This window comes from Myripristis murdjan, chromosome 14 (assembly GCF_902150065.1).
Source record: "Myripristis murdjan chromosome 14, fMyrMur1.1, whole genome shotgun sequence".
NCBI lineage: Eukaryota > Metazoa > Chordata > Actinopteri > Holocentriformes > Holocentridae > Myripristis > Myripristis murdjan.
This window is the reverse complement of record NC_043993.1, coordinates 37,182,433-37,198,577: the sequence shown is the minus strand read 5'-3', so window position 1 is coordinate 37,198,577 and position 16,145 is coordinate 37,182,433. Positions and strand designations below refer to the sequence as shown.

The 16,145-nt window shown below is 41.7% G+C and overlaps 1 protein-coding gene across 1 annotated transcript; it reads left to right on the top strand.

The window, feature by feature from the left end:
• The first annotated feature begins 3,383 nt into the window (after positions 1-3,383).
• Positions 3,384-8,796, top strand: LOC115371034 (V-set domain containing T-cell activation inhibitor 1-like). Its single transcript, XM_030068150.1, has 3 exons — positions 3,384-3,519; positions 4,269-4,634; positions 8,699-8,796. Exons 1-3 carry the CDS (start codon positions 3,447-3,449, stop codon positions 8,794-8,796), a joined length of 537 nt encoding a protein of 178 aa, XP_029924010.1. The 5' UTR covers positions 3,384-3,446.
• Positions 8,797-16,145: the final 7,349 nt, after the last annotated feature.

The window sequence follows — 16,145 nt, the reverse complement described above, 5'->3', positions numbered from 1 at the left end:
GAAACCCAGCCGCTGGTGTTTTTGCTGCTTCTTGGGAAGGTTTAGCAGGAGAGTCGATCAGAAACAGTGAGACGAGTCACTGGGACGGTCGGATGGAACAGAGTTTGCACCTCCGTTGAGTTTTTAGTGCCTTACAGTGGTGGAAAAAAGTTTTGGGACCCCCCATGCATTTGTGAAATATTGCATTAAGAATCACTCTTAGGTCTTCAGTGCAATTTCTTTTAGTCCAGTCACAGCCAAAATACTAAACAAATTCTAAAAAAGACATTAAAAACTTCAAATTGATTGGTTCCATAAAAATACAGAAGAAATTTGGAGTATTGGCTCATTTTGGTAGCAGTGATGAAGGTGGTTCTTTTTATTAAAAGACCCAATTTTTGTTGCCAAGCTTGGTGTCTATATAAAGCAGCACATCTGAAAGTTCTTCAGACACAAAAATGGCTAAAACAAGGAACCTAACGCAGGAAACACGCCTGAAGAGAAAGATTACACTGTCAACTATTTAGTTTGAATAGTTTTTCTTGGAAACAATAAACAAAAAAATATAATTTGTATTTGTTTGTATCTGTCTAATGCAGCCACACCTTTTGAAACACAAAAAAAGATTTTTCCACAAATATTTCATGAGAATATTTGAGATTGTGAGATTGTGTAAAATTTTAAGGGTGTCCAAAAACTTTTTTCCACCACTGTAGTTGCTGAGGGGGGAACTCTCTGTCCTCTCTGTCTGGTCTGGTTTCATGAGGGACCATCAGCCAGTCGTCCTGCTGGTTTCAGATCAGTCCTGTGTGCACGGGCCTGCTGTCACAGGTCCAAACCTGCACCTCATCACCTTCACTGAAACCAGTGAGAACAAACACACCATGTTTGATGATCAAACAATCACATACAGTTTGTTTTTCTGAAAATGTAATGAAGCCCAGATTCTACTCCAGCCTCCTCTTCTATATCAGGAAGACAGAAACGACTAATCTAGAAGCAGAAGAGAATAAAGTTGTGATTATTCTCAGAGGGTTTATGTTCACAGCTCAGCACAGAGGGGAGCTCAGCTGCAGGTTTTACTGTACAGACTGTAGATATGATGGATGTTCTCTGCACTCACAAATGACTTGTGCTTATTGGTGAACGGGGCTGATGTTCAAACTGATGAGCCGACGGCTTTCTGAGCGTTTGGGGATCCATTTGAAGTTTGAACTGACAGAAACTGGAATCTGTTTGAAGATCTGTGTTGTTAACTTTTCTGTTCTGGGTTTGTTTTTCCATCGTCCTTTAGTCCTGAAAGCTCGACCTGAGACGACGTCGCCCTGAGCTGCAAGGCTCCTGATGTCAACATCACAGCAGAAGTGAGCGGGAGGAACTACAATATGTGTTCATTTATTGTAGCAGTTCAATAAGTGAACATGAGAAGATTAAAATGAGCACAGGTGGCCTTCTACCTGAACACATATTGGACTGAGAGGATGAGGTCAGCAGTGCTGTAGCAGCGTGTCAGCAGCTGTCTGCAGGTTAAATGGCTGCTATATTCTCTGCAGACCAGCAGGTGTCTCTGTGTTCTCTGTTTTCAGAGCCCTGAAGCCTCGTAAGCTTCGTCTGCCCACCCCTGCAGTTCAGTCCGTGTTGAGAATAAGCAGCGCTCTGTCCTGAAGTTACGGACTGAGCCTTTAGTTCTGTGATGTGACTGAATGTAAAATCTGTCTCTGGTTGGTTTTGGTGGGAAAAGTCAACTCAGCGTAAGCAAATGCAAGAAAACACAGAAGCAGACAACATGACAACAGAAGCAGCAGGAGGGCTCGACCCACGTGGCAGACACACACACACACACACACACACACACACACACACACACACAGAGGAAGAGGGAGAACATTAGTGAGACGAAAACAAAGATCCAAGCGTGTAAATGCATGAATGCAGTAAAGCTCACGGCTCTGGAAGGTGCAGGAGTAAGCAGAGCCAGCAGGACCAGGTACAGGCTGCCCACTTGTTTGCAGCCACAACCTTGTTTGGTTTGTGTACAGTGGTTACACTGGTTTCATCCATATTCCATATTTCATGAGGCCCAAATTCATTCTCCAACATGATCTTTTCGAGATTGTCGAAGAACAAGCCAACATTCTCCTTGATGAAGCTTGTGGCCTGGTGACCGGATGGAGAGAGAAAGGTGGCGTTTGAGGAAGCCACCAAACCAATCTGCACTGGCTCAGCTGGTCACTCTCTGGGCCACTAGTCCAGTAATTTTAGGCCAAAATTGGGGTCAACCTAGGACAAATTGCAAGAGAAGCAAACTCAACTGATTTTGTATCCTCAGTTTGTCCTGAGTGAGGGGAAAAAAGTCCCAAGGAATCCCATTGGTGGAAAGTTTTGAAAATCACCTATTTATGACCATATAATACCAAAAAACACTGTTTTTAACACACAGGGGAAAGGGGATCAACATTTTACTTTCAGATATCACTATAAAAATTCACAAGTTGATTACACACACAAAGACAAGAAAAAAAGTCAATTACAAGTTCTTTGAATTATTCTGTTTACACATGCATATCACACATTATCTGATTTGATATGCGCTAATAAGGAATATAGGGAATAAAAGCCAGAAGAGACATTTAAACAGTGAATTAAAAGGTTACTATATATATAGGAACCTTTTAATGACTGGACTACACTGCTAACTGGTATGCAAGACCACTGACTTCTTTGGGTGCAAGACCGTAATAAATATCAGAAGCCTCTGTAATGTAGTTTTCTAGCTGCTTTTCTTGGTCAGTGCTGAAAATATGACGATTTTTGATATAGCTAACTACCAATGATGGTGTGGTAGCCCCGCCCTCTATGTCATCAGTGGACATTTTTTGACAGTAACAGGTGAGTGTTCTGTAGTTAATATCAAAGTCCTTAGCTGTGCTGTGTATGCATTTTAAGGGACTGACACCTTGACCAACATTTTAAGCTAGCTACCACGTGGCTTAAGCTTGCTAGCTAAAAGTTGATTCAAATCAAAGCAATTACCTTCCACTTGTTAATAAGTGTGTGATGTTTAAATAACTAATAACATACCCGCTTTAATACAAAAAGAACACCAATGAGAAAAAATTAATCTGACCCATAAAAATTACAAAAGAAGTCAGGCAAACTCTTTCATATCAACATCATGTTACAGCGCCCTCTAGTGTTGCTGTAATAAGCAGTGTGACAACCAACCCATGTGAAAACCAACCCCGGTCTCCCCTATTAATATTCACTACAATGTCGAAAACAATAAAAATAAAGAAAAAAACACGGAATGAGAAGGAGTTAGCACTTGAACGCAGCAATGGGGTTGGCTTCTGGTAAATCATGTGACCCAGAGGAGTGCCTTCATATTTGTGACAGGTTCAGGAAGCAGGAAGACAGACAGGTAGGCAGACAGACAGACAGACAGTCAGAGGCAGATCTCTGCTCTCATGGCTTCTCTCAGCGCTGCGTCCCTCCTGGCTCTGAGCTCCCTGATCTGTCACCTGGCTGCTTCCTCTGAAGGTGAGTGTGAGTGTGAGTGGACAAGTGTGTGTGTGTGTGTGTGTGTGTGTGTGTGTGTGTGTGTCTGTAGCAGGTGAAGGTACTTTTAGTCGACCAGAAACAGTGAGATGAGCCACTGGGACGGTCGGAGGGAACAGATTTTGCACTCCCGTTGAGTTTTTAGTGCCTTGATTTGCTGAGGGAGAGCTCTTTGTCCTCTCTGTCTGGTCTGGTTTCATGAGGGACCATCAGCCAGTCGTCCTGCTGGTTCCAGTCCAGTCCTGCCTGCTGTCACAGGTCCAAACCTGCACCTCATCACCTTCACTGAAACCACTGAGAACAATCACATCATGTTTGATGATCAAACAATCACATACAGTTTGTTTTTCTGAAAATGTAATGAAGCCCAGATTCTACTCCAGCCTCCACTTTTGTATCAGGAAGACAGAAACAACAAATGTAGAAGCAGAAGAGAATAAAGTTGTGATGACAGGATGAATATTCTCAGAGGGTTTATGTTCACAGCTCAGCACAGAGGGGAGTTCAGCTGCAGGTTTTACTGTACAGACTGTAGATATGATGGATGTTCTCTGCACTCACAAATGACTTGTGCTTATTTGTGAACGGGGCTGATGTTCAAACTGATGAGCCGACGGCTTCTGAGCGTTTGGGGATCCATTTGAAGTTTGAACTGACAAACACTGGAATCTTTTTGAAGATCTGTGTTGTTAACTTTTCTGTTCTGGGTTTGTTTTTCCATCGTCCTTTAGCCCTGAACCTGAACCTGACAGCTCGACCTGGAGACGATGTCACCCTGAGCTGTCAGGCTCCTGATGGTGTCAACATCAGAGCAGCAGAGTGGAGAAGAACTGACCTGTGGGAACTAAAATATGTCTTCTTCTACCGAGGCGGGCGCTTTGACTTAGTCTACCAGCATCCATCTTTTGAGAACCGAGTGGAGCTGAAAGACAAAGAGATGAAGAACGGCGACCTGTCTGTGATTCTGAAGAACGTGAAGATGGAGGACGGAGGAACATACGAGTGTCGCTTTGCAGCTGCTGGAGCCAAACACAGGAACAGAGCCATTATTAAAACTGCTCCCATCTGCATCATTGAGCTGGAGGTTGCAGGTCCAGGTGAGTTTAACTGGGACAGGATGACATCTGACCTGAGGTCTGTTTTCTTTCATGTTGGAGGTCGATTCTGAACAGACACAGGACAGAAACATGAGAGCTTGACTTTATACTTTGATCATGATTTCATACCACTATAGTAGATAATGACTGATGTGAGCAGCAGGAATTATTTATTCTGTTCCTTTTCCATTTTAAAAAGGGAACGCCCCCCTTACTTTCCATAATCTGTTAGGCAACTCTTTCAATTCAAATACCTTTCATAAACTGTTAATAACTCAGTTTTATATTTTGCTTTCCACCTTATTGTTAAATATATATATTTAAATTAAAAGTGAAGTTCATTTTTCAAAAGGCCTTGTCCCAGCTGTCCCACAAGTGAAGCCCTTCACAGATGGACATGTTGTCTTGAACATGTGTCCTAACCCTTGTTGGTACCAAACATGTTCCCCTCAGTTCAGTCAGTGAGAGTCAGGAGAGAAAACTGTCGTTTCCAGACAAACTCCCACATGAGTCTGATGAGGAGGACATGCAGCCTTTTCCTCTGACCCTCATCTGTTTACTCACCAACCTGATTCTGTCTCTGTCTTTGTCTCTGTCTTTGATTTTGTTGTTTCAGACGCTTCAGATGGAGACAAAATGAGTGTAGACTCTGTGAATGGCCGTGGCCTTGATGAGCCTGCTGGGCGTGGACGAGCTGCAGTGCTGGCACAGGTCACTGTGGTTCTTTCTGTTGTGGCTGTTCTTGTGATGTGCAGAAAACAAATAGCAAATCGATACCACACAGTCTGGTGTGCAGTAAGTATGCCTCAGCTGAACTGTAGCTGTGTGTGAGTGAAGAGACATGCTGAGTCATGACTTGATGATGACGTGCATGAGTCAGCAGTGCAGTGGCATCCTTCAGCAGCAGGAGAGATGCAGCTTCACTGAGGGAGAAGAAACGAGGCAGGGGAACCAACACACACGTGATCATGAAGGAACCTCAGTGGGACGCTCTGTTTTACTGGGAGGGGCACAAAATGTTTGGATGATGATGATGATTGAACAGACTTTATTGGCACTGTTTACCTGGACAGGTGTGAGCTGACCAGAGGCCTGTACCATGCAGCTGGATTTGGGCTTAGCGAGCTAACTTCAGGGTTAACCCTGCTGGGTTTTCTGTACCATGAAGGTGGTTTACTTTTTATCGGGGTATGTTGCCATGGTAACATAGGCTGAACACCTCACCTGCTCTGGAGCAGGTTAAGTTCAGGATCAGAGCTCAGCAGGTAGAAAAGCCCCACCTACTGACCAATCAGCTCTCTGGGAAAATGGCCTGCCCATTGGATGAGAACCCAGTGGATCAAGGTGCACAACTTGTGCTCCTTTTTCTCCAAGTTAGGCTGAGGATTTTTTTCCTTTCTTCTTCTTCTTCTTCTTTTATAAAATTAATACATTTTACTAAGAGTTCTTATTTTAACGCTGCTTGTTTTTCTCTCACATTTTTTCAAGTTTGAAGAGAAAAAGAAGGAATTCTCGTTTTGTTTTGTTTTTTTCCTCATGACTCTACGCTGTCCAACCAAAAATTGATCTTGTAGACTGATGTAATGATTTTTAAAAATATTTTTGAAAATAAATGAGGGGAATTTAATTCAGAGGGTTAAATAAAAGTCTGATAAAATACACGCCAGCCTCTGGGCTCCTTTAGGTTTCCATTAGTTTGCTCATATTTAGTATTTAGGCTGGCTGCCCTGAAAAGTCCACATGACAGTTGGTGCCAAATGTTTTACAGTCTTTAAGTGACAGTGAAATAATATTTTAACCAGCAGAATAAACACGAGGCGTCAGAGGCTTTATAAAATGAAATATCAAAATCAGTTGAATCAAAGTGACGATTCTGCTGAAACTCAAACTGAGGGCAGCGGCCCAGCGAGGGTCGCCCCTCACTGTGAGAGAGGGCCAGTTCCTCTGCAGGAGTGTACGGCTGAGTGGGAGACACATTCATTTACTGAACACACAAATGTTACTGTAGTCCGATCTACTCGAGCCGTCATGGTGGGGAAGTCAGATTATAATCCCACTAATTTACGCATTGACACAGTTGGCGATTTTTTGCCAGCATTCCTTGCGGCTGTTGGCAGCTGTGTTGCTTTTTGCCTGGATGATGGATTTATATTCCTCATATTTATTTCAGATTATTGTCTGCTCCTCCGTCGTAAAGTATGCGGCTCAGGTGGATTTTTCCTTGTCTGTGATTGGTCGTATGCAGCAAACTCCGCCCTTTTTCTGTGAGCGCGCACAGATCTAGATTGGAAAAGCCTGGGTTGAATTAGCGAGTTGATAACCGGCTTCATGGGACCGAACATCAGGAGTGTGGATGTCTGGTTAAGTGAAGCCAGATCACTGAGAGAAACCCCGGGTATGTTAATCCAGCTGCATGGGACAGGGCCCAGCTCACTGATACTTAAAGTTTTAAATCTGTCCTGTGTGTGTGTGTGTGTGTGTGTGTGTGTGTAACCATCTGATTTCACTCTCTATGTACATGCATGTTAATAAAAGAAGTCTGTAGTGATGGAGGCTGGGATTCTTCCTCTGACGTTTTTCTTGACTTTGCTGTTAATTCATTTATGATGTAAAACACTTTGTAATTTAAATTTTCTCAGATTCTTTATGAGTCATTGATCATTTATTCTGCAAAGCACTTAGCAGAACGCTGTAATGCACATGTTGAACAGGTTTGTGGAGGAGAAAAACATTTTTCTCAGAAATTTGGACTTGATCTGCTGGTTGATGCTTCCTGAAGTAAAAACCGGTTCAGCCTGAGAGGTGTGTGTGTGTGTGTGTGTGTGTGTGTGTGTGTTTTGTTGTTTCAGATAGAGAGAGCTCAGCTTGTGTGATAAAGCTGTGGACGAGTTCAACATGTCTGAACAAGAGCAGAGGGGTTCAGTATCGCCCCCCAAACAAAAAGAACGACTGAACTAACAGAAAGAAGACAGACTTTGTTTTTCCTGTAGATTTGTGCATAAGGAACAGATAATAACATGACTGTTTCCAAACCACGCAGCTTCCAGTGCTAAGAAAGAGGAATTTACCTGCATCAGACAGACATTTGACTGCAGTTTTCATGAATGAAGGGATTCTAATCTAATCTAAACCTAATGTATATTAATCCAAGATCGACTGCAGTTTTACTGAGTCTCTGCAGTCTGGGGAAATGCAGCACGAGTGGACTTGCAAATCAATCAATCAGTCAAATTTATTTATAAAGCACATTTAAAAACAACCCAAGTTGACCAAAGTGCTGTACAGTTAAAAAAAAAAAAAAAAAAATAAGTACAATGTTAAAAATGCATGAAATAAATACAAGAAGTAAAGTAATAATCAAAACAAAAACAATAATCAACAAAGATCAAGGCACACAAACAGCAATATCAGGAGGACTCAAAAGCTATACTAAAAAGGTAAAAAGGTAAATGTTTTCATGGACTCAGTAATGTCTCAGGGTAAAGTCTGAACACCATGTCTTAACAGCAGGAGAGTCATGACACTTTACCCATTCAGCCCAAACTGAACTCGGTCGGTGTTGTTTTGCCACAGAGTGCCACCTTGTGGGGGATTGTCCTGAACTTGGGCTGTAAATGTGGCGTCCCGTTCAGATCACAAGGTTTCAGAAAGCTGGGATTCCTCTTTGGACGTCAAACCCTCCTTTGCCAAACTGTGATTTTTTCCCTGCATTTAACACTTTTCCCCAGAGGATCCTTATGATCCTTTACCGTTATGAATGTATTTTACTGTGACACACACAGTGAACAGGCTGCAGGGCCTGCTTCTCTTTGTGCTGGACTGAATGTCAACGTTCAGAGGAAAAACATGAAGCCAAACCTGCTGGTCTCACCTAAAGCCTCACAAGAGCCACACCTGGGCGTTTGTCCGTGTGTATGAAACATGATTATCATTACATTAATATGAACTGGAGAGCTGGCAGGTCTAATGAGAGGCTTGATGTGTGGAAGGATTTTTCATCGTCACTGGGATTAAACTGGGATGGAGATGCTGAGTTGAGCTCCTGAATGTTCTTCTCATTTTAGGTGACCTTGTGAGCGACTGTTTGTTTGTGCTCTGTGACCTTGCTGCCAGACAAATGAATGACTTCTTGCATCTCAAGACGCCCTGCGACACATCGTGAGCGGTGTGTGTCATCAGGCGTCTTCACCGTCGTCCAGTTGACCCAGCATCACACGCAGAAACGTCTGTCTGCATGAGTTAACTCAGAGGACAGACTTTGTCTTCCATGAGATAAAACTGATAATATTAACATTTGAAAACTGCAGCCAAACGAGGTCAGACACACCCGCTGCGTCTTTAACCACTGAGATCATAAATTTCTCACTCTAACTTCACCAAACTTGGCCTCAGTTCAACAATTCTGTTTTGACACCAGCAGGGAATGTTTTTACTGGCCGTTTGCCCGTTTACTTGACCTTACTTTAGGACTCCTACATTTCTCTGCTAAGAGAATTTGATAAAGCATCTCAGCACTAAAAGCAGCTCCTGACTCTGTGATGAGGGACGGGAGTCAGTGCTGTCAGGATGGCCGAGCTCACTGTGAACCATCCAGGCCTCCTGCTAATAAATGCAAGAAAGACTTAAAATAAAAGTTTACAGGTTAATATAATTTGAGGATGTGTATCACAGTTCAGTATAGCATTTGTTAATTGTTCCATGAGCTAAATAGACTGAATGATAGAGAGTAATACATTGATGTGTTACCTGTTGCAGGTGTTTGGTGCCTGAACTCTGCAGTCTGTCCTCGCCTCAGACTGAAGAGTCTTCACTGAAGCTGCAATGATCTGAACTCACATCTGTTCCCATGATTCTTTTCGGCATCTTGATGTCAGCCCTGCTCCACATTTCCCTTTAATGAGATCCTTCCTGTCATGTACAGGTGGTGCCAGAAGGAGGCGCTGTTGCTGCGTACAGTTTAGAGGCACAGCATCAAAAGTTTTATCAGCCATGGTCACTGTAGGCTCTACATAAAAGCTGCTTATCTACATACTGTCTGTTTAACACGATGCAGCTGTGTAAGAGGCTGAACATGTGCCTGACTGGTCTTTATATTTTTCTTTGTTTCATGTTTAATCAGAGAAGGCCACATGTTTTATGAATGTAGCGTGAGGGAGGCTAATAGGTAAGTGTAGGACAACACCACCTGGGGAATTTCACCACAGGAAATTACTGATTAGAGAGGCTAATGCACGGGGGGGAACTCAGGTTCACAACATCACGGGCAGAGACGGTTTCAATAAAGAAATATTTATTAAAACAGAAAAGAAATGAATACCAACAAATAAAGCACCAGGGTATAATCAACACATATTACTAAAACCACTGGTAGAGAGAAAGAGGTCAGACAGGGCTGGGGCTTACCATAGCAGCAGGGGAATAATAATATATTAAAAAAAAAAAAGGGGAAAAGGTCAACAAATCATCCACCCGTGTCACTGCACACCAACAGAGAAGGGAACGTGGAGAAAACACCGCCAGGAACCCGGGCTGCTGCCGGGAGCCTCAGCACCTGTCCAGAGAGAGAAGAGGAAAGTTAAAACTCTACCAGCCCCTTAGCCCTGGTGCATCTTCACCTAATCAATATAATACATCTAATTCAACAAACAAACAAACAAACAACCCTTACCAAAAAGTAGTATACTCAAGTATACTTATAAGTATACTTTTTATGAACTAAGTATACTTTCTGTGAACTAACTTAGGTAAGTATACTTTTCAGATTACTTTGAATGTACTATCAGGAATATACTTAACAAAAGTATACTTTATACTGACAAGTACACAGACAAAGTTTAAGTATACTCCAAGTATAACATACTTGATATACTTTAAGTTTAAGTGTATTATCCAATAGTAGTTAAAACTTAGTACAAGTATATAAAAATGTTGTACCTGCTTGCAACATGGAGTGTTATTTTACTGTATTAGCTGGCTTGTTGTATAGCTATTTTACACATTGGCTGCTTTGAGGTAGTTGCCATAACACATACACTGTGAGTGAACCTGTAGTGTACTGCTTATACTTGACTACATTTACACTTAAATACTACTATATTTACGTATATACTGTTTATAGGTTCAAGGTTGCCAGTTGCCACACACAAGTACACAATGCTCAAATCAGAATTCAACTCATACTTGAAGTACCATCCATCTTTCTTTATAAAACACATTTAAAAACAACAACACTGTGCCAAAGTGCTTTACAATTAAAAAAAAAAAAAGAAAAGAAAAGAAAAGAAAATACACACTGCACATGAATCATCATATTGTAGTCACGTTCACATACATTCGGCAACATACAAATGATCAACGTCATCAAGTGTTTTGATGACGTTGATCCCTTCCAAACCTTGTGTGTGGCAACTGGCAACCTTGAACCTATAAACAGTATATACATAAATATAGTAGTATTTAAGTGTAAATGTAGTCAAGTATAAGCAGTACACTACAGGTTCACTCACAGTGTATGTGTTATGGCAAAGCAGCCAATGTGTAAAATAGCTATACAACAAGCCAGCTAATACAGTAAAATAACACTCCATGTTGCAAGCAGGTACAACATTTTTATATACAGTACAGGCCAAAAGTTTGGACACACCTTCTCATTCAATGCGTTTTCTTTATTTTCATGATTATTTACATTGTAGATTCTAACTGAAGGAATCAAAACTATGAATGAACACATGTGGAGTTATGTACTTAACAAAAAAAGGTGAAATAACTGAAAACATGTTTTATATTCTAGTTTCTTCAAAATAGCCACCCTTTGCTCTGATTACTGCTTTGCACACTCTTGGCATTCTCTCCATGAGCTTCAAGAGGTAGTCACCTGAAATGGTTTTCCAACAGTCTTGAAGGAGTTCCCAGAGGTGTTTAGCACTTGTTGGCCCCTTTGCCTTCACTCTGCGGTCCAGCTCACCCCAAACCATCTTGATTGGGTTCAGGTCCGGTGACTGTGGAGGCCAGGTCATCTGCCGCAGCACTCCAATACACACACTAAGCCAACAGACAACCACGCACGGCGGACCACCAGCGGAGCAGTCCTCCGCTCCTGGACCAGCGGTCAGATCAGCCATGGTCACTTTAGGTTCTAGATAAAAACTGCTTATCTACATAGCATATTGTCTAATTGTTTAACGAGATACAGATGTTTAAGAGGCTAAACATGTACCTGATTGGTCTTTATATTTTTCTGTGTTTCATGTTTAATCAGAGAAGGCCACATGTTTTATTTTTAGATCTTTATTTCAATATTCCAGGAGCATCATAACTCCTCTGTCTGCAGTATTTCTGAGATCAGACCACTCACAAAGACCCGTTCCCTCTCAACCAATCACTGCAGGCAGAACAAGTCCACCTGTTCCTGAAACATGACGTCACCCATAGCCACGGGCTCGGCCCCGCCCCTTTCTCTGAGCTGAGGAGTTTTCTAAGTTCCTCAGTAAAAGTTGGGCTCAGCAGCTTTTCAGAGGAAACTCTTAGTCAGGAAGTTTTAGTGACATTTAAGGAAACCCTTAGAGGTAAGATAAGGGTTAGGGTTAGGGGTTTTGTGAATTCGGGTCCTGGACAAGAGCGTTTGTGTTCCAGCTGAAGGACGAGGAAGCGGCAAAGAAGACGCCGGAAGCCAGAGGACATGTGGACAGACCGACGGACGGTCCTGACGTCCCAGGCGGGGCAACAGGACATCGGTGCGCCCGTCCCGACTGCAGGGGAACGGATCTGAGGTGCTCCGCTGTCTGACAGCATGGATTATCCTGAACACCATATGAATTTGTTAATAATATACAATAATTCTGGAGTGTTTCTCACTTTGTCAGCTTTTGTCCTGTTTGGTTTTGAATTTGATGAATAAAAGAGCCCAGGTGTGAGTCCGCTCGGAGAGGCTGCTCCTGGTCAGGCAGAGCTTTGTCAAAAACACAGAAATATTACAACAATAACCCTCCATCATCTGGTTTACAGAGGAGCTGCCCTGCTCTGAACAGACCTGACTGTCCTGATGAGCTCAGAAATCCTCTCAGCTTGAAATCTGGGCTCATTCCCCTCCTTACTTTGGTTTAGATTAAAATAAAGAGAAAGAATCAGGTGAGCGCCACCTGAAGGGCCGCTGTGTGTGGATGTGAGCTGCTGGATATGTTTGGACACATGAAGGTGATGAACACATGAAGCTGGGGTTCCTCCTGTGTGTCTAAAGTTTCTCATGACTTCGATCAGGATCATGAACAAATGAATGAAGCTCTTTGTCACCTTGTTCTTAATTCATTGATGTGATGAAGCTCTTTGTAGCACAGCTTTCAGATTGGCTTCCAAATAAAAACTGGATTTATTCTCATGATTGTTGTCATAATCATCATCATTATCACCTGCCCAGCTGTCTCCTGTCTGATCTCTGAGCCGCACAGCCTTCATATATGGTGAAATATATTCATGAAATATTGTTTTTCTGTTTGTTTTTTTTTGAGTAATTCAAGTTTAAGTTGTATGAATGGTAGCCTAAATGCTCTGCTTATTTGCGACTCACTGCAGTGGAAAACTTTTCTAGTTTTACATTCAGAGGCTGAAAAATCTCTTTTCGGTGTGTTCATCAAGAACCCAAATGCTATGAAAATAATGTGAGCTTACTGACAATAATCTGTGTCATTCTGACAGACTTTGGCAGTCACTTGGTATCGTCTATCACCATCTGTAATCAGATTACATGGATGACGGTGACTCGGGGGAATTTGGCTGACATGTTTAATCCCGTCCGTCTTTAATTCGCCTCCGTTTCTTTACGTCGACAAAAGGGATTGGCCTTCTTGGATGGAAACAACAGAAACACGTCCTGGCCTGAAGGCGGCCGGCACACCTTTTCTTGGAAATCACATGACAGATGTGAGGAAGGTTTCTGGTCAACAGCAAACAAAGCAGGAACAGACTTTGTTGTTCAGCCACGCTTTAATAAAACCTTCATTTCTCACACAAACTGATCATTGCTCTTGATCGAAAAAAAAAGCAACAACAACAACAACAACACATGGTAGCTCATAGCATTTTTGGCTTTCTGTGCTGTGGAAGGAAAAAAAAACACATCCACACATTAAAGAGCATATTACAGGTTATTTTATTTTATTTTATTTTATTTTATTTTATTTATTTTACAAAAGTTATACCCTAACCCTAATCCAGAAAGTGTTTGATAATTCTGCGTGAACCAACAATGTAAATCGGTTTTCCTCAAATACAAAGTATGAAAAAGATTTAGTTGTTGTTGAAACTCTGAAACCAACATAGTAAAATGTTTTCGTTTATTTCAGTTTTTCTTGCGGACATGAAATATGATGTATTTATTACTGATGTATGGTTTATCTGCTAGGGACTGATACAGTTTAGACAAACTGCATCATATATCACGTATCATACAGTGGTGGAAAGAAGTTTTGGGAGAGCCCGTGGGAATTTCCCAGTTTGGGATCAATAAAGTCTATCTATCTATCTATCTATCTATCTATCTAAAAAAAAAAAAAATGGCTAAAACAAGGAACCTAACGCAGGAAACATGCCTGAAGATAAAGATTACACTGTCAGCTATTTAGTTTGCTTAGTTTTTCTTGTAAACAATAAACAAAAAAATATTATTTGTATTTGTTTGTATCTGTCTAATGCAGCCACACCTTTTGAAACACAAAAAAGATTTTTCCACAAATATTTCATGAGAACATTTGAGATTGTGAGATTGTGTCAAATTTTAAGGGTGTATGAAAACTTTTTTCCACCACTGTACATACACAATATAATATAATATTATAGTTTTAATCCAATCAAAAATAAGCTCGTTTTCTCTCTATTCACGCCTGCATCTGCAGCCAAACTTCCATGTAGAAAATCTGTGAGCCATCCAAAAGCTCAGCGTCCTGTGCTGAACTCTCTCTGCCGGTCTCACACTTCAGTGTCAAATCAGTTTGTCCTGACTCAAAACCAGTTTCTCGTTTTAGATCCACCTTCATACAAAAGTGGATTTAAAAAAAAGTCTTTGGCTTAAGATGTCATCACGTAATATGTTCCACTAAGATTAAACCTTTTTCCCAGGAAAACTGTTTGTGAAATAATTTGAGTGCCATGCCAAATAATGCTTATGTTTTGAAACACACAACAGCACTTTACAAATACTGTTTTGCACCATGGCACTTTATCCATAGGCTATGTGTTGTGTTGGAATTATATATATATATATATAGATATGAACTGCATGTCACAGTGGGGCTCTTTTTGAATGTTTGTCTATGTTATGTCCTCAGTTTTAGCTTTTATGTTTATTGAACGGGCTCTGTGTGTTGTGTTGCACTGCAAGTGACAGAGGAGAAACGACATTTCCTGCTCCTGATGTCTGTAGGTACATGGGGAAAATGACAATGAAGTGATTCTGATTCTGATGCTGTGTCACACCGCGGGCTGATAACCTCCACAAACTGAAAATAGTGAATTTCTAATAAATAATTACATAAATTCATTCATTCATTCATCTTCTAAACCGCTTATCCTCACTAGGGAAGGGGTACCTGTACCTGCATTCTTCTTTACCAAGAAGAATGCAGCCAAATGAGAGCAGAGGCAGAAGAAGCAGCTTGAGCTCAGCATCTGCAGCCAAACATCCATGTAGAAAATCTGTGAGCCATCCAAAAGCTCAGCGTCCTGTGCTGAACTCTCTCTGCGGGTCTCACACTTCAGTGTCAAATCAGTTTGTCCTGACTCAAAACCAGTTTCTCATTTTAGATCCACCTTCATACAAAAGTGGATTTTGCAAAAAAAAAAAAAAAAAAACTCTTTGGTTTAAGATGTCATCACGTAATATGTTCCACTATAAAAACCTTTCTCCCCAGGAAAACTGTTTGTGAAATAATTTGAGTGCCAAATAATGCTGTGTCACACGCTGATAACCTCCACAAACTGAAAATAGTGAATTTCTAATAAATAAATAAATACATACATAAATACATAAATAAATCCATCGATCCATCGATCTCAAATGTTCTCATCCATCCACCGACGAGCCTGGAGTCGCCCTGCCCGTCCTGGAGCTCCCGGCTGGCGGACACAAGCTCCGCTTTTCCAGCCGGAGGAAACCCGAAAATTCATAGCATATATGGAGGCGCTCACCGCTGAAGCCTTCAGAGTGTGAAGCTCTGAGCCTCTGCCGTGCCGCCCAATGGATTCCTTCAGGACTGCGATCTGCGCGTCACTGATGACGTGGATGTGCCTCTGTCACCTGGCGTCTTCCTCTGGAGGTGAGTGTGTGTGTGTGTGTGTGTGTGTGTGTGTGTGTGTGTGTGTGTGTGTGTGTGTGTGTGTGTGTGTGTGTGTGTGTGTGTGTGTGTGTGTGTGGCTTCTTAAGGCAGAGTTTGACTCGACACTTCACAGATCAAAGCTTTATAAGAATGGAGTTTCCCTGATTATTGTAGTAACTTTTAAGATCTTTCTATGGCTGTGAGG